We start from the raw sequence: 18,296 nt of genomic DNA on the forward strand, positions 1-18,296 counted from the left end.
ATATAAATATTTTATTAAGTGTACTCAAATAAACTAAAACACTAGTTGACAAAAATAATACTCCACTTGCGACTCCATGGCAGTGTGCCTCAAGCGTATATAAACATAGGAGTTAAGAGACAGAAATACAGTATAAATCATCAACCTGATGGAGAATAATGAACTTAGATAAGAAATACTATAATCAACGAGTTGAATTTGTGTTCAAAATAGTTTTTGTAAATATTTTTAAATTATTCTTTTCTTTTTGAGAAAATCTAAATCAAATTAGTGTAGGTCATTAATTTTGAATATGTTCGACCCCATATATTTGCATTTACACAAATTATCATAATAATATGGAGTAGTACGTATCATGACTGTCTACTATAACCCTTATCGATTTTTTTTTCCGAAAATAATCTCCTATTACGTGGAAATTTATTGACCAATTAGATTATATGATCCTGTGGTATAAATTTGGGACTGATTATAATATATGTGTATGTATGTGTGTGTTTGTTCCTTTGATCCTTTCGGCATGGAAATGTTTTTCATGCATATTAGTGTCTGCTTGCTGCAGATTTAATTTTGATAAATCTAATACTATAACGTTATACACTACTGGGTAGTTTTCACATAAATTGATTGAAACAAGCAAGAAACTAATACCACTGGCAATAAAAGAACAATTTTTGGAGACGACTAAGTCCACTAATTACATTTGTTGACAAGGTCAAAAAAATATAAAAAATGAAAGTAACATAACAAAGGCTATCACAATTTCACTATAAATACATCTCAGTCCTCTCTTTCTCCTACACCAACTCAGCAATTCTTCATTCATCCATCTTTTAAGCTAAAAATGACTATTTTCAATACATTAATATCATTTCTGCTGGCCGCAGTTCTCATAGCCGGGGCCCTCCAGGCACAAGTATCCGGCCAGAACTGCGGCTGTGCAGCCAGCCTGTGCTGCAGCCAACATGGTTACTGTGGCACCGGTGACACGTATTGCAGCACAGGCTGCAAAAGTGGCCCTTGCTACTCCTCACAGCTCAGGAGTAGCAACGGCAACAAACTCTCCAACATTGTCACGGATGCGTTCTTCAGCAGTATCGCTAATAAGGCTGGCGGTGGCTGCCCGGGCCGAGGATTCTATACCCGTGCAGCATTTCTCGAGGCTGCCCGCTCGTATCCACTTTTCGGGACCACTGGCTCCCCCGAGCGGGAAATCGCAGCCTTCTTTGCTCATGTCACACATGAGACCGGACGTAAGTTGTCGTATTAACTTCAATTAATTCGTTTAATTTTTTTTTGTTATATTGTGTTTACAAATTTTGATTGCATGCAGATATGTGCTATATAGAGGAAATAAATGGAGCATCAAAAGCAGCAAACTATTGTGACAAGGAAAACAGGCAGTATCCATGCAAAGCAGGGAAGGGTTACTACGGAAGAGGTCCGGTGCAGCTGTCGTGGAACTACAACTACGGAGCAGCCGGAAAAAGCATAGGGTTTGATGGTCTAAACCACCCGGAGATTGTGGCGCAAGACCGCGTTGTCTCGTTCAAGACAGGTCTGTGGTTTTGGATGAACCAGTGTCATGCTATAATAACTTCTGGAAAAGGTTTTGGTGAGACCATTCGAGCTGTAAATGGGCCACTAGAATGTGATGGGGCGAACCCGAGCACGGTCAGTGCTCGGGTTCAGTATTATAGAGAATATTGCAAACAACTAGGAGTTGACCCTGGTACTAATCTTAGGTGCTAGGTAGATACATAGTTTTGTTCTTATCAAAATGTTGAGTGTGGTTGTGTGTGAGTGAGCAAGTGGCCAAGTGCTCATAGTATTAATATTTTTATATATGTGTTGTTTATTGTATTAAAACTAGATCTGTGTTTTCTCATATGAGATAATTGTGTTAATTATGGAGCCTAAAATATCTTCTACCATATTTAGGATTTGTTTTCTAGAAGTATTTATCCTTGTGATAGATTTATTCCATAGAAGATATTTCCTTATGGAATATGTTTTCTAGTTTTACTAGAATTACGGCTCTCTATTATGCTTATAAATAGAGGTGCTCTGATGTGTCAATTTAGGTCTATCAAAACAAAATAATTTTTCACTCAAGTTCAATTAATTAACCCAAATAGTATCAGTTTACTGCAAGATTATAGCTTCGTGTGTAGTAATTTAAGGTGTCGATCCACAGGGAAGGCAAGTTTATTTAATTCTAAAGCAAACAAAATACATAATAAAAAGTGATTTGGTTTGAAGATTTTGATTTCAAGATAAGCAACAACAATTAAAAGAAATAAACGAGCAAGACAAAACAAGAGATGAGATTGTTACTCCAAACATTCACGGATAAAACAGTGATTTATTCTAATATTCAATTCTATCTTATGAATTACGGGACTATAAAAATCTATTCATGATGCTAGCATTGAACATGCTTGACATACAATAGTTTAAGAATAGTTGAACACATATTCTATAAACTAGCTTTCATTAATCTAAGAATCCTACGGATGCGCGAGAATCAAAGATCAATTACTATTAGCTCATGAAATCCATTATCAAATTATCATCTAAACAATTCTAATTGATAATTCATTACCACAAAGATCCATCTCATTCAAAGTTGAAGAGACATTTAAATAAGACTATGGAACTACTACTAATGATGCACCAAGAGTAGTAGAATCAAGCAATAAAAATGTGATAACGACGATCATAAGATAAAGAAGAATATAGAATAGATCACACGAACAAATTATCCGTCTACATGTTTGGAGCAACACAAAGATTTTTAGCCAATCATAATCAAACTAGGAGTCATAAAGAAAAAATATATAATCTGAGAAACCATAGAGTAAGCTTGAAGAAATTGATGATGAATTCTTTGAGTAATCTCCCAATTCCACACGGCACTTCTCCTTTGTCTCACTTCAATTCTCCCAAAGTCAAACTCCTATGTATTCTTGTCTCCAGATTTGTCCACCGTCGCAAAATACTCCCAATTCGATCTCTCAATTAGACGTATTCAATTGATCTCTCCTGGAATCCTCTTCTCCCCACTTTCTTTTGCCAAAGTCGTCCCTTTTATCCCCAACCAAACTGCCCAAAGAAAACTGCGAATATGCAGTTACAATTGCTCTACCCGGCCGGGTAGATTTTGAAGCTAATAAATCACCCGGCCGGGTGTCAAAAAATCAGCCCTTTCTGGACTCCTTACGCCTTTCGAAGCTTACCCGGCCGGGTATATTTGATGGTGCAAAACTCACCCGGGCGGGTGGTTGTTGCTGCTGCGTGAAACGGCAGCTGTTCGGAGCATTGGGCGTGCATTTCCGGCGGGTCTCCGGCAAGATTCCGTCATCCCCGCTGCTGCTCACACCTGGAGTTGCTCGCGAACTCCGGCAGGTTGCCGGCTAAGCTTGGCTTGCGATCCAACGGTTGGCCGACAAAATTTGGGACTGGTTTAGATTTTGCAAACTGCAGGGCGTCGTGATGATCTGAGCTGATTATGGAGCAGCAGCTGCGCTGATCTTTGCATAGGCAGCTTGAACGCCTCACGCAGTATCCCGCTGCTGATGTTCTTCTTCCTCTGCCTTTACTCTCAAAATGTTTGATGAAAAGCTTTAAAGAGAATTCCTTATTTTTAATCTATATAGAAAATCACTCAAAGTTAGAGGATATAATATGAATATTTGATTTGCATCATGCTCCCTCATTGTAAAATCATCATAAAATTATATAGTGAAATCCCTGGCTTGGCATCGCCCCCAGACGTAGATACGCATTGTATCGAACTGGGTAAACAATTCGTTGTGTTAATTCTCCTTTATATTCGTGATTGCCTGTGTTTATTTCTCAACAACGGGTATCTAGAGCCTAGGGTTTAAGAAGCAGAAATCACGATGGGGATCGACGGGAAGATTGTTGTAGAGAAGTTCGACGGATCTGATTTCGGATTACCTGTACGGTAAAGATCTGTGGAAACCTTTAAAAGCCAAACCCGAAAAGATGGAACCGGAGGAGTGGGAGCTACTAGACAGGAAAGCGATGAGCGCGATTAGGCTATCGTTGTCCAAGGAGGTGGCTTATCACACGACTGCAGCAAAGTCGACGAAGGAGATGATGAAGATCTTGGAGGATATGTATCAGAAACCATCAACGGCAAACAAGGTACATCTGATTAGACGATTGTTTAATTTTAGAATGCAAGAGGGAAAGGAGGTGCAATAACATCTCAACGAGTTCAACATGATTACTTCGCAACTGAACTCTGTTAATATTAAATTCGCTGATGAAATTCGTACCCTAATTTTGCTATCGTCCCTGCCTGAGAGTTGGGCTGGTACAGTGACAACAGTTACTACTGCAGAGACAAACCTGACAGTTGACAGAGTAAGAGATCTGATTATTGGTGAGGAAGTTCGCCGGAAGAATCAGGATCTTCTACTTCTGGTTCAGTATTGAGTACAGAACAGAGAGGCAGATCGAAGGGAAGGCAAAATCGTGGAAGATCAAAATCCAGAGGAAGGAGCCAATCCAAGAAGGATTTGGATCGAGTTAAATGTTGGAATTGTGATGAGTTTGGACACTTTAGAAATCAGTGTGAAGCACCGAAGAAATATAAGAATAAGGATCAGAAAGAGAAGAATACAACAAACGCTACCATGTCAGATGACGATGGCGAGGCGTTGGTCCTAAGTGTGAGTAGTCCGATGGAATCGTGGGTATTGGATTCTGGAGCGTCGTTCCATTCATGCAGCAATGTGGAGGTAATGGAAAACTACGTTTCTGGCGATTTAGGGAAAGTATATCTGGCTGATGACGAGCCCTTAGATATCGTGGGAAAGGGAAACGTGAAGGTAGTGACATCCAATGGATCCGTAATAAAACTGAATGGAGTCAGACACATTCCTGGATCACAGAGAAACTTGATTTCGATTGGGCAGCTTGATGCAGAAGGGTACACGGTAACATTTGGCTGCAGCAATTGGAAGATTACCAAGGGAGCTATGATAGTAGCTCGAGGTAAGAAGGAGGGTACATTGTATACCACAACTTACTCCAAAGAATGCATTGATCTTGCAAGTGAAGCAAATAATGCAGATTTGTGGCATTGTCGTCTTGGCCACATGAGCGAGAAAGGGATGAAGATAATGTGCTCAAAAGGTTTACTGTCGGGCCTGAAAACAGTTGAAGTTGGCCTATGCGAGGATTACGTGTTTGGGAAACAGAAAAGGGTGAGTTTCTTAAGAGGAGACTAAAAATTGAAGATACAGAAGTTGGAGTTGGTCCATAGCGATCTATGGGGACCAGCACCTGTGAAGTCCCTAGGAGACTCTGAATATTATATGACATTCATCGACGACTCCACTCGAAAGGTATGGGTTTATTTTCTGAAGAGTAAATCTGATGCGTTTGATACTTTCAGGAAGTGGAAAGCCCTTGTTGAAACTGAAACCGGGCTGAAGGTGAAGTGTCTAAGATACGATAATGGAGGAGAATATGAACTTGCAGAGTTCAAGGAGTTTTCCGCAGAGAATGGAATTTGCATGGAGAAGACTGTGAAAGGAAGTCCACAGCAGAATGGAATCGCGGAGCGCATGAACAGAACGTTGAATGAGCGAGCAAGATGCATGAGGTTGAAAAGTGGATTGCCAAAGAATTTTTGGGCAGATGCAGTCAACACAGCTGCGTTCCTAATCAACAGAGGTCCGTCAGTTCCATTGGAGTTTCGGATACCCGAGGAGGTTTGGACAGGAAAAGAGGTGAATCTATCTTACATACGTATCTTTGGTTGTGTTGCTTATGCTCATGTTAGTTCTTTTGAGAGAAGTAAGTTGGATTCCAAATCAATTAAGTGTACGTTCATTGGTTATGGAGGCGATGAGTTCGGTCATAGACTCTGGGATGAGCAGAACCGGAAAGTTATTCGCAATAGAGATGTCGTTTTCAATGAACATGTGTCTAAAATTCACTCCCTTCCAAAGAATCAAACAAAAAGACTTTACAATCAAAATTCACTCCCCCAAACTTGAGATCATTCAAGACAAGATTACATCTTAAAAATAGAAGCTCAATCTTTATTTCATCAAAAAAAAAATTTCTTTTTTTTTTCTTTTCCTCTTTTGATTTTCTTCTTCTTTCTCTTTTTTTTCAAGAGACCTCGACTTTTGTAATTTTAGAGGCCGTCTTTTTCATTTCTACGATGAACTTCATTGCCAACAATTATACATTTCATCAAGTCTCAAAATCTCTATCTTTTATAGAACACCACCCAACACTCACAACTCAATCAACAAAGCACAAGACTTGTATTTAGCACTCAAAAAATAGCAAGGATCAATGACGAGGCTAAAGTGAGGCTTATTTTAGTAGCAAGTGATTAGCTAAGTGTTTGCACAAAACAAAAGGGATTAAGCTCAAAGTGGCTTCTAGGGGATCATATGTTTGACTAGGCATGTGAACATTTGGCCATGAAGTTCATCCTAGTGCCTTATCTTCCCATATCATTGACACACATGAATGAAAGCACGCAACTCAATAAAGCAAATCCATCCAAGATAATTTCCACAAGACATGTGACTTTCATACTCTCCTCAACTCAAGAAATCGGTTGTTATCACAAAATGCTCTTTCAAATAAATTCATGCACCAATTCCATCCATCCTAAGCTTCAAAGATCAAGTAAAATCAAGCAAGATTTCCCAACTAGAAAGCCGAAGATAAAGCATGCACCCGTCAATTACATTGATTCAAAAACACATTTGGCATAGAATACACCCCAAAAACATACATCATGCATAAAATCATTCAAACTCATTCAACCCCCCCAAACTTGAATGCTTCATTGTCCTCAATGTAAGCAAAAATAACATAAAAAGTAAAGGGAAAAGAAGACTCCCCCAAACTTGGCATGATATCCATAGTACATTCGGGTGGGAGGGTGGGTGTATATTCCTTTGCATGTGTGCTTCCTAACAAGCTCCAATGTGAGTCCTATCTCCATGTTGCTCCTACATACAACAAACAAAAAAATAAAACACACAAAAAGAAACACTCAATTCAAAGTAAATATTAGAGGAAAGAATTGAGCAAACAAAACCTCCAACATATGAAAATAAAAATAAAAGAAAAATAAAAAACTTGGGTTGCCTCCTAATCAGCGCCTTTGTTTATAGCCGTTGGCTCGACTTTCTTCATCCTTGATCTACACTTTTGGTTCCACTAGTGCAACCACTTCTTTTGCTTCCATACCACTTTCACCTCCAACATATGCCTTCAAGCGTTGGCCATTCACCTTCCAAAGATTGTCATTTTTCTGATCTCGAATATCAACAGCACCATAGGGGTACACCTTGTGCACCACATAAGGACCCCACCATCTTGACTTAAGCTTGCCCGGAAAGAGTTTCAGCCGAGAGTTGTACAATAGGACCAACTGTCCTTCATGGAAATGACGAGGCTTAACGGCTGCATCATGTATCTTTTTAGCACGCTCCTTGTAGAGATCAACACTCTCATATGCACGAAGCCTAAACTCATCCATTTCATTCATGTCAAACATTCTCTTCTCTGCTGCAGCATCATAGTCCAAATTAAGCTTTTGCAAAGCCCAATAAGCTTTATGCTCAAGTTCCACCGGCAAATGACAAGCTTTTCCAAACACCAACTTGTATGGAGAAGTTCCAATCGGGGTCTTATATGCCGTTCGATATGTGATAAGGCTAATTTCATGCATCGGTTTTCACCGTTACAATTTGCTGGGTCTAACATGTTTCCTAAGCCAGGTGTGTCATAAAATCGCTAGATCGAGGGAATGCTGAAGGAAACGGTCTAGCAAAGGAATGAAGTGAAGTGAGCAGAATTCAAAGGAAAAGAAGGCGTGACGGAGGGAGTCAGTAGCTAAGGGCAACAAAGTCTATCCATGCCTCGCTGGGCCCCACTCCAACGCCTATAAATAGAAGAGCATGCAATGCACAAATCATCACTTTTTCACTCTCTTTTAGCTCATACACATAACACACACTTGGGAATGGGAGATCTGGGGTAGTTCGGGTTACAAAAGGGTTCATTTCTTTAGAAAGTCTCAGTTGCAACACCGTCCGCGTGTGGGCGAAGATACAATCTCTTTAAATTTCAGTTGTTTTGCACTTTTGCGGTCGAACTTCACTTTTGGGAGTCGACTTGGCTGTTGATGTTACTTGTTATCCTTTCGCTTCTGTTGGTTTGCGTTTATTTGTGATATTTCAAGTTGATTTACGTAGATCTTACTGCTGAGAGTTTATTTTAACAAGTTTTATGTCGATCTCTGTTTTATTTTGATGTTGTGGTACTCGATCTGGGAATTTGGTGATAGATCTCGTGGTTTGTTGATTTATTGGAGGTTGTTGTTTAAATCTGAAGTGATGAAGTGTTTCGTTGGTTGGAGTTTGTGTCGGACGCTTGGATCCGGAGTGGATTTAGCGTCTGAGGTTGGATCCAAAGTGAGAAAGGGGAGTTGTTGGATGGGTTTGAGTTTTCCGCTTGTTTCCTGTTTTACTTCGTCCAGCATCTGTTGATCTGTTTAGTTCTTCGTTGTTATGCATCAAATTGATTTAGATTTAGTTTGCTCTGCTCTGATTTCGTTCATGTTGTTTTTCTTTTGAGTTTTTACTCAATTTGGTTGAAGAAGATGATGTCGCTGTTAGTTAGTACCCGAGTTAGTTATTCTGCCAGCTTTTCGTCCGTACTTTCTGCTTTTTTGGTCCCCCACAGTCAGTTTGTTTCCCAGGTCTAGGTAATTAGAGTAGTTTTTCTTTTAGATCTAGTGATTGTGCGGATTAATTTTCCTTGCATAGTTTTCTTTGTTGCTTCGCCTAGGTCTAGTTGTTAGCGTAGCCGTTTTAAAATTCCCAAGTCAAGTTTATTTTGTTTTCCTCAACCCAAGAAAAATGCGTGGCAGCAGCCAACACCAAAAACAAGTCCAAATCCTTGAACATGATTATTATGCATCCTTCTCTGTGGGATCGATCCCTACTTCCCTATACTAGGTTTAGTAAAGTGGTTGAGGGTTTTTGAAAGAGTGCTCTGTGTGTCCGACGACCAGGATTTCCCACGACCAACGAGTTCCTAGACCGCGTGATCTAGTGGATTTGCTGGACCAAGGGAACCTTTTATTTCCTTCTGTGCGCACCGTAACACAAACTAACGTACTTTCAAATGGCGTCGTTGCCGGGGAAGGATGGCGTTTATTGTTATTGCGTTTAAGGATTTGGTGTAAATATTTTAATTTATGTTATTTTCTTTCTCCTTGACAGTTTATGAACGCAAGCTTCCATTCTGGAAGTTGGGCAAGCTCATCTGGGTCAGGGAGTGGCCAATACAAGTGGCGAGTCAAAGAATCTACATCTACCATCACCACCAGATCAAGATTGAGGATGGAGGATCCATTCCCGATCGAGTCAGAGAGTGAAAAAGAGTGGAATTCGTCGACAGAGGAGAACCCGGAGTCGTCAACAGAACCAGAGCATTCCGAGACCGAGGAGGAGGAAGACCCGAATATGGCTCATCTAATAGATCCTGATCCGAAAATAGGGTCGCTCACCGCACATCTCGACGGTGAACCCGTTCATGCTATAGTCTCGAACCCACGACGGAGGGCGATCGATATCAAGACGAATGTACTCGGAGTTTTACCCACTTTCTCTGGATGGAGGAACGAATGCCCCTATGAATTTTTGAACAAGTTCAGTAAACTATGTAGCATTCAAAAGCGACCCAACGAGGCAACAGAGGAGGACTACCGTCTTCGAGCAATCCCGTTTGCTCTCAAAGGGGAGGCGAACACTTGGCTGCTAAGGCTCTCACCGGACTCGATCAACACGTGGAAGGACTTTAAACTAGAGTTTTTGGATTACTTTTTTCCGTCCAACAAGACGAATGCCTTGAAGAAGGAGATTCAGGAGTGCAAGCAGGAATACGATGAGTCTCTGAGTTCTTATTGGTCTCATTTCAAGGGGCTGCTGGATGCTTGTCCGAACCATATGATGATAGAAGCGGAGACTTATTATCTGTTCTACGAAGGTGCAAACCCTGAATCAAAGGACTTGATGAACTCCTCGAGCGGGGGAAATTTTACCAAGAATAAAGCAAGTGAAGCTCGGGAAACTTTGGGAAGGCTGATCGAGGCGAAGAAGGCCTATGATAACCCGTGAAGCATATTGAGGAGAGGATCAGCCAATGCAGTAATGGAACAAGAAGACAATAAGGTGGAAGATAGGATCGATAAACTGGAAAAAGCCTTGCTAAATGCAATTGAGAAATACAATCCGCATGCTCCAGTGGAAATTGAGAAACCCCCTGGTCAGGAGGAAAGACAACTTCAACCGTACTACAGTCAGCCCTGCGAAGGGGAGTGCCAAGCTCAGGCAAATTTGATGGAAAGTTGGAATCCCGACGGGAGTTGGAACCAAGGAAGACAGAGGGACGCTCCATGGAGGACTCACCCAAACTTTCGATGGACTGACCATGATCAAGGCCAGCCACCCCCACTTCGGCTCACGAATTATGCACACCCTCCGGAGAGGCAGTCCAACTGGTCAAGAAAGGGTCAAGAGGGGCAATTGCAATTGGGGTACGGGAATCAGGACCATACTAATTGGGGAAATAGGAATCGAAACAATCCAGGGAGCTCCTATGTGCCACCTCATCAGAGAAATAACCAAGGGAACTACCAGAATTCCCAACCAAATCATCAAGGGAATCAAGGGTATGGTAGCCAGTACAACAACCATTAGGGAAATCAAGGGTCTAACAACCAATACAACAATCATCAAGGTAACTATCGTCAGAATCAAGGTCAAGGACCGAATTCTGGTCAATTCAACTCCAGACCACAGAGGAGTTTGGATGACATGGTCCACGATCTAGTGAATTCACAGCAGTTCATGCAGAGTAACCTACACTCCAACAATGACGTGGTGCACAAGTTACAAGACGCTCAGTCTGAACATAAAGCCGCCATGGATATGATGGCAAAGCAACTGTCCCAGATTGCAGTCTCCTTGAATGAGATGCGAGGAAATGAAGGGAAACTTCCTGCCACCGTCAAACCGCCAGACCGAGCAAACATTAGTCAAATCACCTTGAGATCTGGGCGGGGTTATGAAGGGCCAACGTTGGAAATTGATGAGGAAGTGCCCATGCAGGCTAGTGAAGGAAAACAGAGTCAGCTGCATCAAGAGGAAAGCGCTAGACCCAGGGAAATCCTTATTCAGGAAGACCTCCAGAAGGGAGATTTAGGGGGATCCCTACCTCGACCAAGGGACCCGTTCTTCCTAGACCCCGAACCTGAAGAAGTGAGTAAGGAAGGAAACAGTGGAGTTGATGGAACCCAGGTTGGGACTTCCACCAATGCAGTAAAGCGACCAAAGCCATTTCCATACCGCGGGGAAGCGAAGAAGAAAAAGGATGATACAGAGGATCTCATAGAGATTTTTAGCAAGTTGGAAATCAACCTGCCATTCTTGCAAGCCCTAAAAATGCCTGCTTTCAGCAAGTTCATCAAGGAGTTCATTGCAGGAAAGACCAAGCCAGATGGGAAGATTGTGATCGGGGAGAATGTGTCTGCTGTGATACAAAAGAGAAGGATGCCCTCAAAATGCACCGACCCAGGTATGTTCACATTACCCATCTCTCTAGGGGATATCAAGGTCGAGCATGCTATGTGTGATCTAGGGGCGTCAATAAATGTTTTACCGCTTTCGATCTATAAGAAATTGACTGGAGTGAGGATGGTTGCTACCAAGGTAGTGATCCAGTTAGCAGATAGAACTTGCATTTGCCCTGAAGGAGTGTTGGAAAATGTTATAGTCAAAGTGCATGATTTTCTATATCCTGCTGATTTTTATGTGATCAAGATGAATGATAATGAGTCTGCTGAGTCTAGTGGGGTACTTTTAGGGAGACCATTTTTGCGTACCGCTAAGACCATTATCGATGTCTTTGATGGAACAATTTGCTTGGATTATAACGGGGAGAAGTATACTTTTAGCATAGATGAGGGGATGAAAAGGCCTTTAGATGTTGAGAATCTCTATGCTATTGATGTTATTAACCCCTTGGTCCAAGAGTATCTTGAGACGGAATTGATACAGGAACAAATCGACAACTCGGAGTTGAGTCATTCGATTGACAGAGAAGTTGTAGGATGGTGTGCAGCAATGAACACAGCGGAATTGACAGATGAAGAACTCACGGAGGCCATTATGGAATTCTGCAGAAGTCCTGAGTCAGCCAAATCTAAGGGATTAGCTCATGTGGCTAGTCTGGAAAAATCTCCTGGGTCTGGGAAGGAGGCATTACCAGAAATTGCGGACAAAAATCCCTTGCCCCAGGAGACGAATGGAACAAAAAAGGAGCTGAAGACACTTCCACCAGGCCTCAAGTACGCTTACTTGGAGGAGGATGAGACATTTCCGGTAATAGTCAACAGCAACCTGACCAAGGAGCAAGAGAAGGAGTTATTGGAAGTCATCAAAAGAAACAAGAAAGCAATAGGATGGACTCTCTCAGATTTGGTAGGAATAAGTCCTGATCTTTGTATGCACCACATTCGTTTAGAAGAAGGTGCGAAGGCTCATCGAGATGCACAACGGAAATTGAATCCGAACATGCGAGAGGAGGTCCTAAAGGAGGTGTTAAAATTGCGAGTGGGTCAGTCCTGTACATATGGTACCAAAAAAATCTGGAATACAGGTTGTTAAGAATGAAAAAAATGAGCTGGTACCCACCAGACTAGTGACAGGATGGAGGATGTGCATCGACTACAGGAAGTTGAACGAAGCCACAAAGAAGGATCATTTTCCCCTACCTTTTATTGATCAGATGCTGGAAAGACTGGCTGGCAAACAGTATTTTTGTTTCCTTGATGGATACAGCGGCTATTTCCAAATCTACGTTAATCCAGAGGACCAAGGGAAAACCACATTCACATGCCCCTTTGGTACCTATGCATATCGAAGAATGCCATTTGGATTGTGTAATGCACCGGGAACTTTCCAACGGTGTATGATGAGCATTTTCTCGGATCTGTTGGAAGTATGCATTGAGATATTCATGGACGATTTCACCGTATATGGGAACTCATTTGATGCTTGTTTAGCCAGCCTTGATCTAGTGTTACAGAGATGCCAAGAGAAGCATTTAGTGTTGAATTTTGAGAAATGCCATTTCATGGTGACTGAAGGCATTGTCCTGGGTCACGTGGTTTCTGAGAGAGGTATTCAAGTAGACAAAGCAAAGGTGGATGTGATATCAAAATTACCATACCCTACGAACCAAAAAGAGGTGAGAGGCTTCCTAGGCCATGCAGGGTTCTATAGGAGGTTTATCAAGGATTTCGCAAAAATCGCGCAACCACTCACTCGGTTGTTACATAATGATGTGGAATTCGTCTTTGACGAAGGATGCGAAAGGGCGTTCCAGTTGCTTAAGGACAGGTTAGTATCAGCACCAATTATCAGGGCACCAGACTGGGACCATCCTTTCGAGATAATGTGTGATGCGAGTGATTTTGTCGTGGGAGCTGTCCTAGGACAGAAAATTGATGGAAAAAGCTATGTGATCTTCTATGCTTCCAAGATGCTGAATCAGGCTCAGAAAAATTACACCACGGAGAAGGAAATGTTGGTTGTCGTATACTCGTTTGAAAAATTCCGACCGTACCTCCTTGGGTCGAGAGTTATAGTCTTCACGGATCACGCGGCGATTAAGTACTTGCTGGCTAAGAAAGAGTCTAAGCCGAGATTAATCCGTTGGGTGTTACTCTTGCAGGAGTTTGATTGGGAAGTAAGAGACAAAAGAGGGACGGAGAATAGAGTAGGCGATCACTTGAGCAGAATACATCAGGGGGAAACAGAAGAGGCCATACCCGATGCCTTCCCCGAGGAGCATTTGTACCTTCTGGAGAGATTTCCTAGACCACTTAACTGGGAAGCAGTTTTGGCTCTAACCGGTCTAGGGGAATCGGATAAGGGGAAGCGCACACTGAACGCAGAACCGTGGTTTGCTGATTTAGCCAACTACTTGGTCACGGGAGAGATGCCAAGTTCGGACGAAGTTTCCTGGGCCCAGAGGATGAGGATTAGAAGTGAAGCTAAATATTACTTTAGGGACGACCCTTACCTGTGGAAAATGTGCTCAGATCAAGTGATTAGACGCTGCATTCCCGAATAGGAACAAAGAGATGTGTTAATTCATTGCCACACCTTAGCATGTGGAGGTCACTTTGGACCGAGGAAGACAGCGAGGAAAGTTTTGGACAGCGGTTTTTATTGGCCGACGCTAAATAGGGATGCCTTTGAGTTCTGCCAATGTTGCGAGAGGTGCCAGCAGACGGGGGGAATTTCAAGAAGGGACGAGATGCCTCAGGTCCCGGTGATCGTGTGCGAAATTTTTGATGTGTGGGGAATGGACTTTATGGGACCGTTCCCATCATCTTGTGGGAACACATATATATTGGTTGCAGTGGACTATGTGTCTAAGTGGATAGAAGCTAAGGCCACCACAACATGCGAATCGAAGGAGGTGGCAAAATTTTTGAAGGCCAATATTTTCAACAGATATGGAGTTCCTCGGGCCATCGTCTCGGATCAAGGAACTCATTTCTGTAATCGCACCATCGAGGCTTTGATGAAGAAATATGGTGTTCACCATAGAGTGTCGACTCCGTACCATCCCTAGTCTAATGGCCAGGCAGAGATTTCTAATCGCGAGATCAAGGCGATATTGGAGAAAACAGTTAATCCGTCAAGGAAGGACTGGAGCAAGAGGCTCGGAGACGCATTGTGGGCTTACAGAACTGCTTTTAAAACGCCTATTGGAATGTCGCCTTACAGGCTTGTGTTTGGCAAGATGTGTCACTTACCTGTTGGTATTGAGCACAAGGCGTACTGGGCAGTGAAAGAACTGAACATGAAGCCGATAGCTTGCGAAGAAGAGAGGAAGTTACAATTGCAAGAATTGGAGGAACTTCGGCTGGAGTCATTTGAGTCTGCCATGTGGTACAAAGAAAGGATGAAGTTATGGCATGATAAGAATCTCCGGGTCAAGGAACTTCATGTGGGACAGAAAGTGCTCCTTTTCCAGTCCCGGCTCAAGCTAATGCCAGGAAAATTGAAGTCTAAATGGATCGGCCCATATACCATCATCGGCATCCGCGCAAACGGAGCAGTGGAGATCCAGGGAAGTGCTCCTAACTCTGTTCCTTTCCTTGTCAATGGTCATAGAGTAAAAGTCTATAGGGATAATTCCGAGTTGTGTGTAGTGGACGAAGTTCCACTACATGCACTCCCTACTATCGCCTAGACGGACGAGGGGATATTCTCGATGAATTCCTGGGTCAAGTAGTAGGTTAACAATTTTGAAAATACAAACTGAACCAGGGAATCTCGGGAATACTCTAAAGAAGTGTGTAAATAGTTTAATTACTTTTCAAACTTAGAAAATCCAAAAATATTTTCGAAGCACCAGACTCCGAAGGAAACCGATATTTTATACTCTAACCTTGACCTAGGAGTCTGGAACCTTCAATTTTTTTATGTAGGGTCATGGTCTAGGGAGTCGTCTGGAGGAGAATCTTAAGGAAGAAATCAAGGGAAACTTGAAGGAAGAGGTCAAGGAGGGACGGAGAAAAATTTGAATTTCAAATCTGCCGATAATTATGGAAGTTGTACGGTCGCTTACATCATGCCTGCAACTGCACCATCCTTTCATCAGAAAAGCAACCGTCGTCTCTCTCTCTCTCCAATAATCCCAAATCGACGAATATCTGAAATTTACTCTCCCTTCTCTCTACTTTTGTTCTCTCTCTCTAGAAAATAAACCCTAACCAAATTCGACCAGTTTTTCTCTCATTTTCAGATCTGCAGTGATGGATTCAACCCAACGCACCGGAAGTTCACAATGCACGGTGTACGACCCAGCCCTGTTGGCGGAATTGACGCAGAAATTGGGGAGCGTCGAAAAAGCAAAGAAAGTGTATGCCATGTTCGTCGCTAGCCTGATGACGTCCGCACCGGTCGTACCACCACTGACGACTCCGGCAGACTCGGCTGCACAACCGGCAAATCTTCGTGATGAAAGGCAACAAGATTCTAAATCTCAACGCGCCGAAACCGCTTCACAGGAGACGGAGGAAGAGGAGGCAGTACACGAACGGTCGGGGGGTGACGGACCGACGAACGACGAAACCATGGTGGAGACAGAAAGGCAAGAAGATGAGAACCCTAATTTTGAAGGTAGGGAGGTTTGTGAGGTGGAAACCCCTGTTTCTGATGAAGTTCGTGAGGGGGAAACCCCTGTTTTAAATGAAGTTGTGGAGGGGTCAACCCCTATTGTGGATAGTGTGATTGTTGCTGAGGGGGAAACCCCTTTGGAACTGGGGATGAGACCCCAATTGATTTTAGGGATGCGACCACTGAGTTCGTGGAAGAGGGGGCGACCCCAAGCGGTGTCTGGGGGGAGAACCCCATTTATATTGAGGGGGCAACCCCGATAGTGGAACGTGAAGGGGAAACCCCGGAAAAGCTGTTGGAAGAAGCAGATCTACTTGCGACTGGAGTACCGGAGCCCGAAGGAGGGCTGAAATTGATTGTGGACCTGGTGGGTGACCAGGATGAAGATGAACCTGAGATAGATGAGAGGGCAGAAACGAGGCGCACCAGGAGGAACCTCCTCGATGAGGTCGATGACTTAGTCCCTAATGCTGTGGAGGCAGAGGAACACCGCCTGGCCAAGGAAAGGGCAAGGAAAGGGAAGGCGGCGGTGACCTCATCTACCCGGTCAAGGAAAGCTCCCTCCGTCAAGGAGGTCGAGGAGACCCTTTCCCCTATAACCGAGGAACCCTCTGTCGAGGAACAAGATGAGCCCATCCCTGAGCCCATCTATGACTCTGAAGAAGCTGAAGAGGAGCCTATTCCAGGACGTCCGGAAGTCTGGCTGACTAAAGAGTTGTTAGAGGAGATGAGGCAGTTCGACGACCAGAAAAGGATCGCAGTGTACAAGGAAAGATGTAGCGCTGGGAAGATGGCCAAATCTGGGAAGCAGTACAGCTCAAGGGAGCTTAAAATGATTGCATGTGACAAGGAATTCCGCGCTTGTAACTATTCGATAGGATTTGAGTGGTTATTACAGCACAGCCAGGAGAGGATGCCCGTGGATCTAGCAAGGGAGTTTTTCTCCACCTTTCGTTTGAAGAGCACCACTGATCTCGACGCGGATTCTATAACGCGAAGAATATGAGATGAGCATTCGGAAATGGTCTTTGCGAATGGGGTTGTTTACCCAAGCCGAGGATGAAGAGGGAGCGTGGAATGATAGGATGGTTGGAGTGCCGAAGAACACGCCCGGTTTCAAGGTGCAAACGGCATGGGAACTGATCACGCACCCCAAGGCGGGAACGTTTAAGTCCAGCTACTCCAAAGCCTCCCACATTGAAGACCGAATTCTCCGCTTTGCTCAGACGTTTGTCAGTTACAACTTGATGGGTACCGCTAATTCAGCTCTTACAACTACCGACCTCTACTTCACATGGTGCCATGGCGAAAGACGTGAAGGTGCACCTAGGCTATTGGCTGGCTCAGGCATGCCACCAAATGACGAGCAACCCTGCGCGTCATATGTATACCTGCCACCTCCTCGGCGCCTACCTCCAACGAAACATAGAAATGAAGATTGCCAAGGCCGCTCCGTTGGTAGTCATGTGCGAACCCCCGGAAGTGTTCAGTGTTGATTATTTTTTCAACAAGGGGTTGCTGCAGACTCATGGCACCAAGAATCTCTTCTACTCGTTGGGAGATAAGGTGAAAGCAGAGCCTGAGGAAGCCGAGGAAGCCATGCCAAGTGAAGAGATTGAAGAGCTACGCAAGGAAGTCCAGGATGTGAAGAAGGAAATGCAGTCAATGAGGAGGGAAATGATAAAGGAACTTGGTGGGATCAGAAAGGAATTGAATGGGAATCGGGAGGAAGTGAAGACCCTGAGGGGCAACATTGCAGATTTGGCGGTGAAGTGCGCCAAACAAAATGAGCGAATGACGGAAGCGGTGGAGCTTTCGATGAAAATGTTGAAGTGGCTGCAGCAGACGCTCCCCTTGACCCAGTCGAAGGTAACTCCTGGGTCCAGCAGTGAAGTCAAGCAGCCCATTCAGAGCAGTCCCTCCGTCAGGCAACCGCAGCAATCGCTCAAGTAGTTGATCTCCCCGCCCGTTCCCAAACAAGTTCCAGCCCCATCTAAATCAAAGTCTATAGTGAGGAAG

General features: G+C 43.5%; 2 protein-coding genes across 2 annotated transcripts; one reads left to right on the plus strand and one right to left on the minus strand.

Moving 5' to 3' along the window:
• Nucleotides 1–822: 822 nt before the first annotated feature.
• On the plus strand, nt 823–1,893 carry LOC125197100 (chitinase 5-like). Its single transcript, XM_048095803.1, has 2 exons — nt 823–1,253; nt 1,334–1,893. The coding sequence occupies exons 1-2, from the start codon at nt 845–847 to the stop codon at nt 1,750–1,752; spliced, it is 828 nt and encodes a 275-aa protein (XP_047951760.1). The 5' UTR covers nt 823–844; the 3' UTR covers nt 1,753–1,893.
• A 5,317-nt stretch (nt 1,894–7,210) lies between these two features.
• LOC125195099 lies at nt 7,211–7,741 on the minus strand. Its single transcript, XM_048093296.1, has one exon. The coding sequence runs from the start codon at nt 7,739–7,741 to the stop codon at nt 7,211–7,213; it is 531 nt and encodes a 176-aa protein (XP_047949253.1).
• Nucleotides 7,742–18,296: the final 10,555 nt, after the last annotated feature.

This window comes from Salvia hispanica, chromosome 6, assembly GCF_023119035.1.
Source record: "Salvia hispanica cultivar TCC Black 2014 chromosome 6, UniMelb_Shisp_WGS_1.0, whole genome shotgun sequence".
Lineage (NCBI taxonomy): Eukaryota > Viridiplantae > Streptophyta > Magnoliopsida > Lamiales > Lamiaceae > Salvia > Salvia hispanica.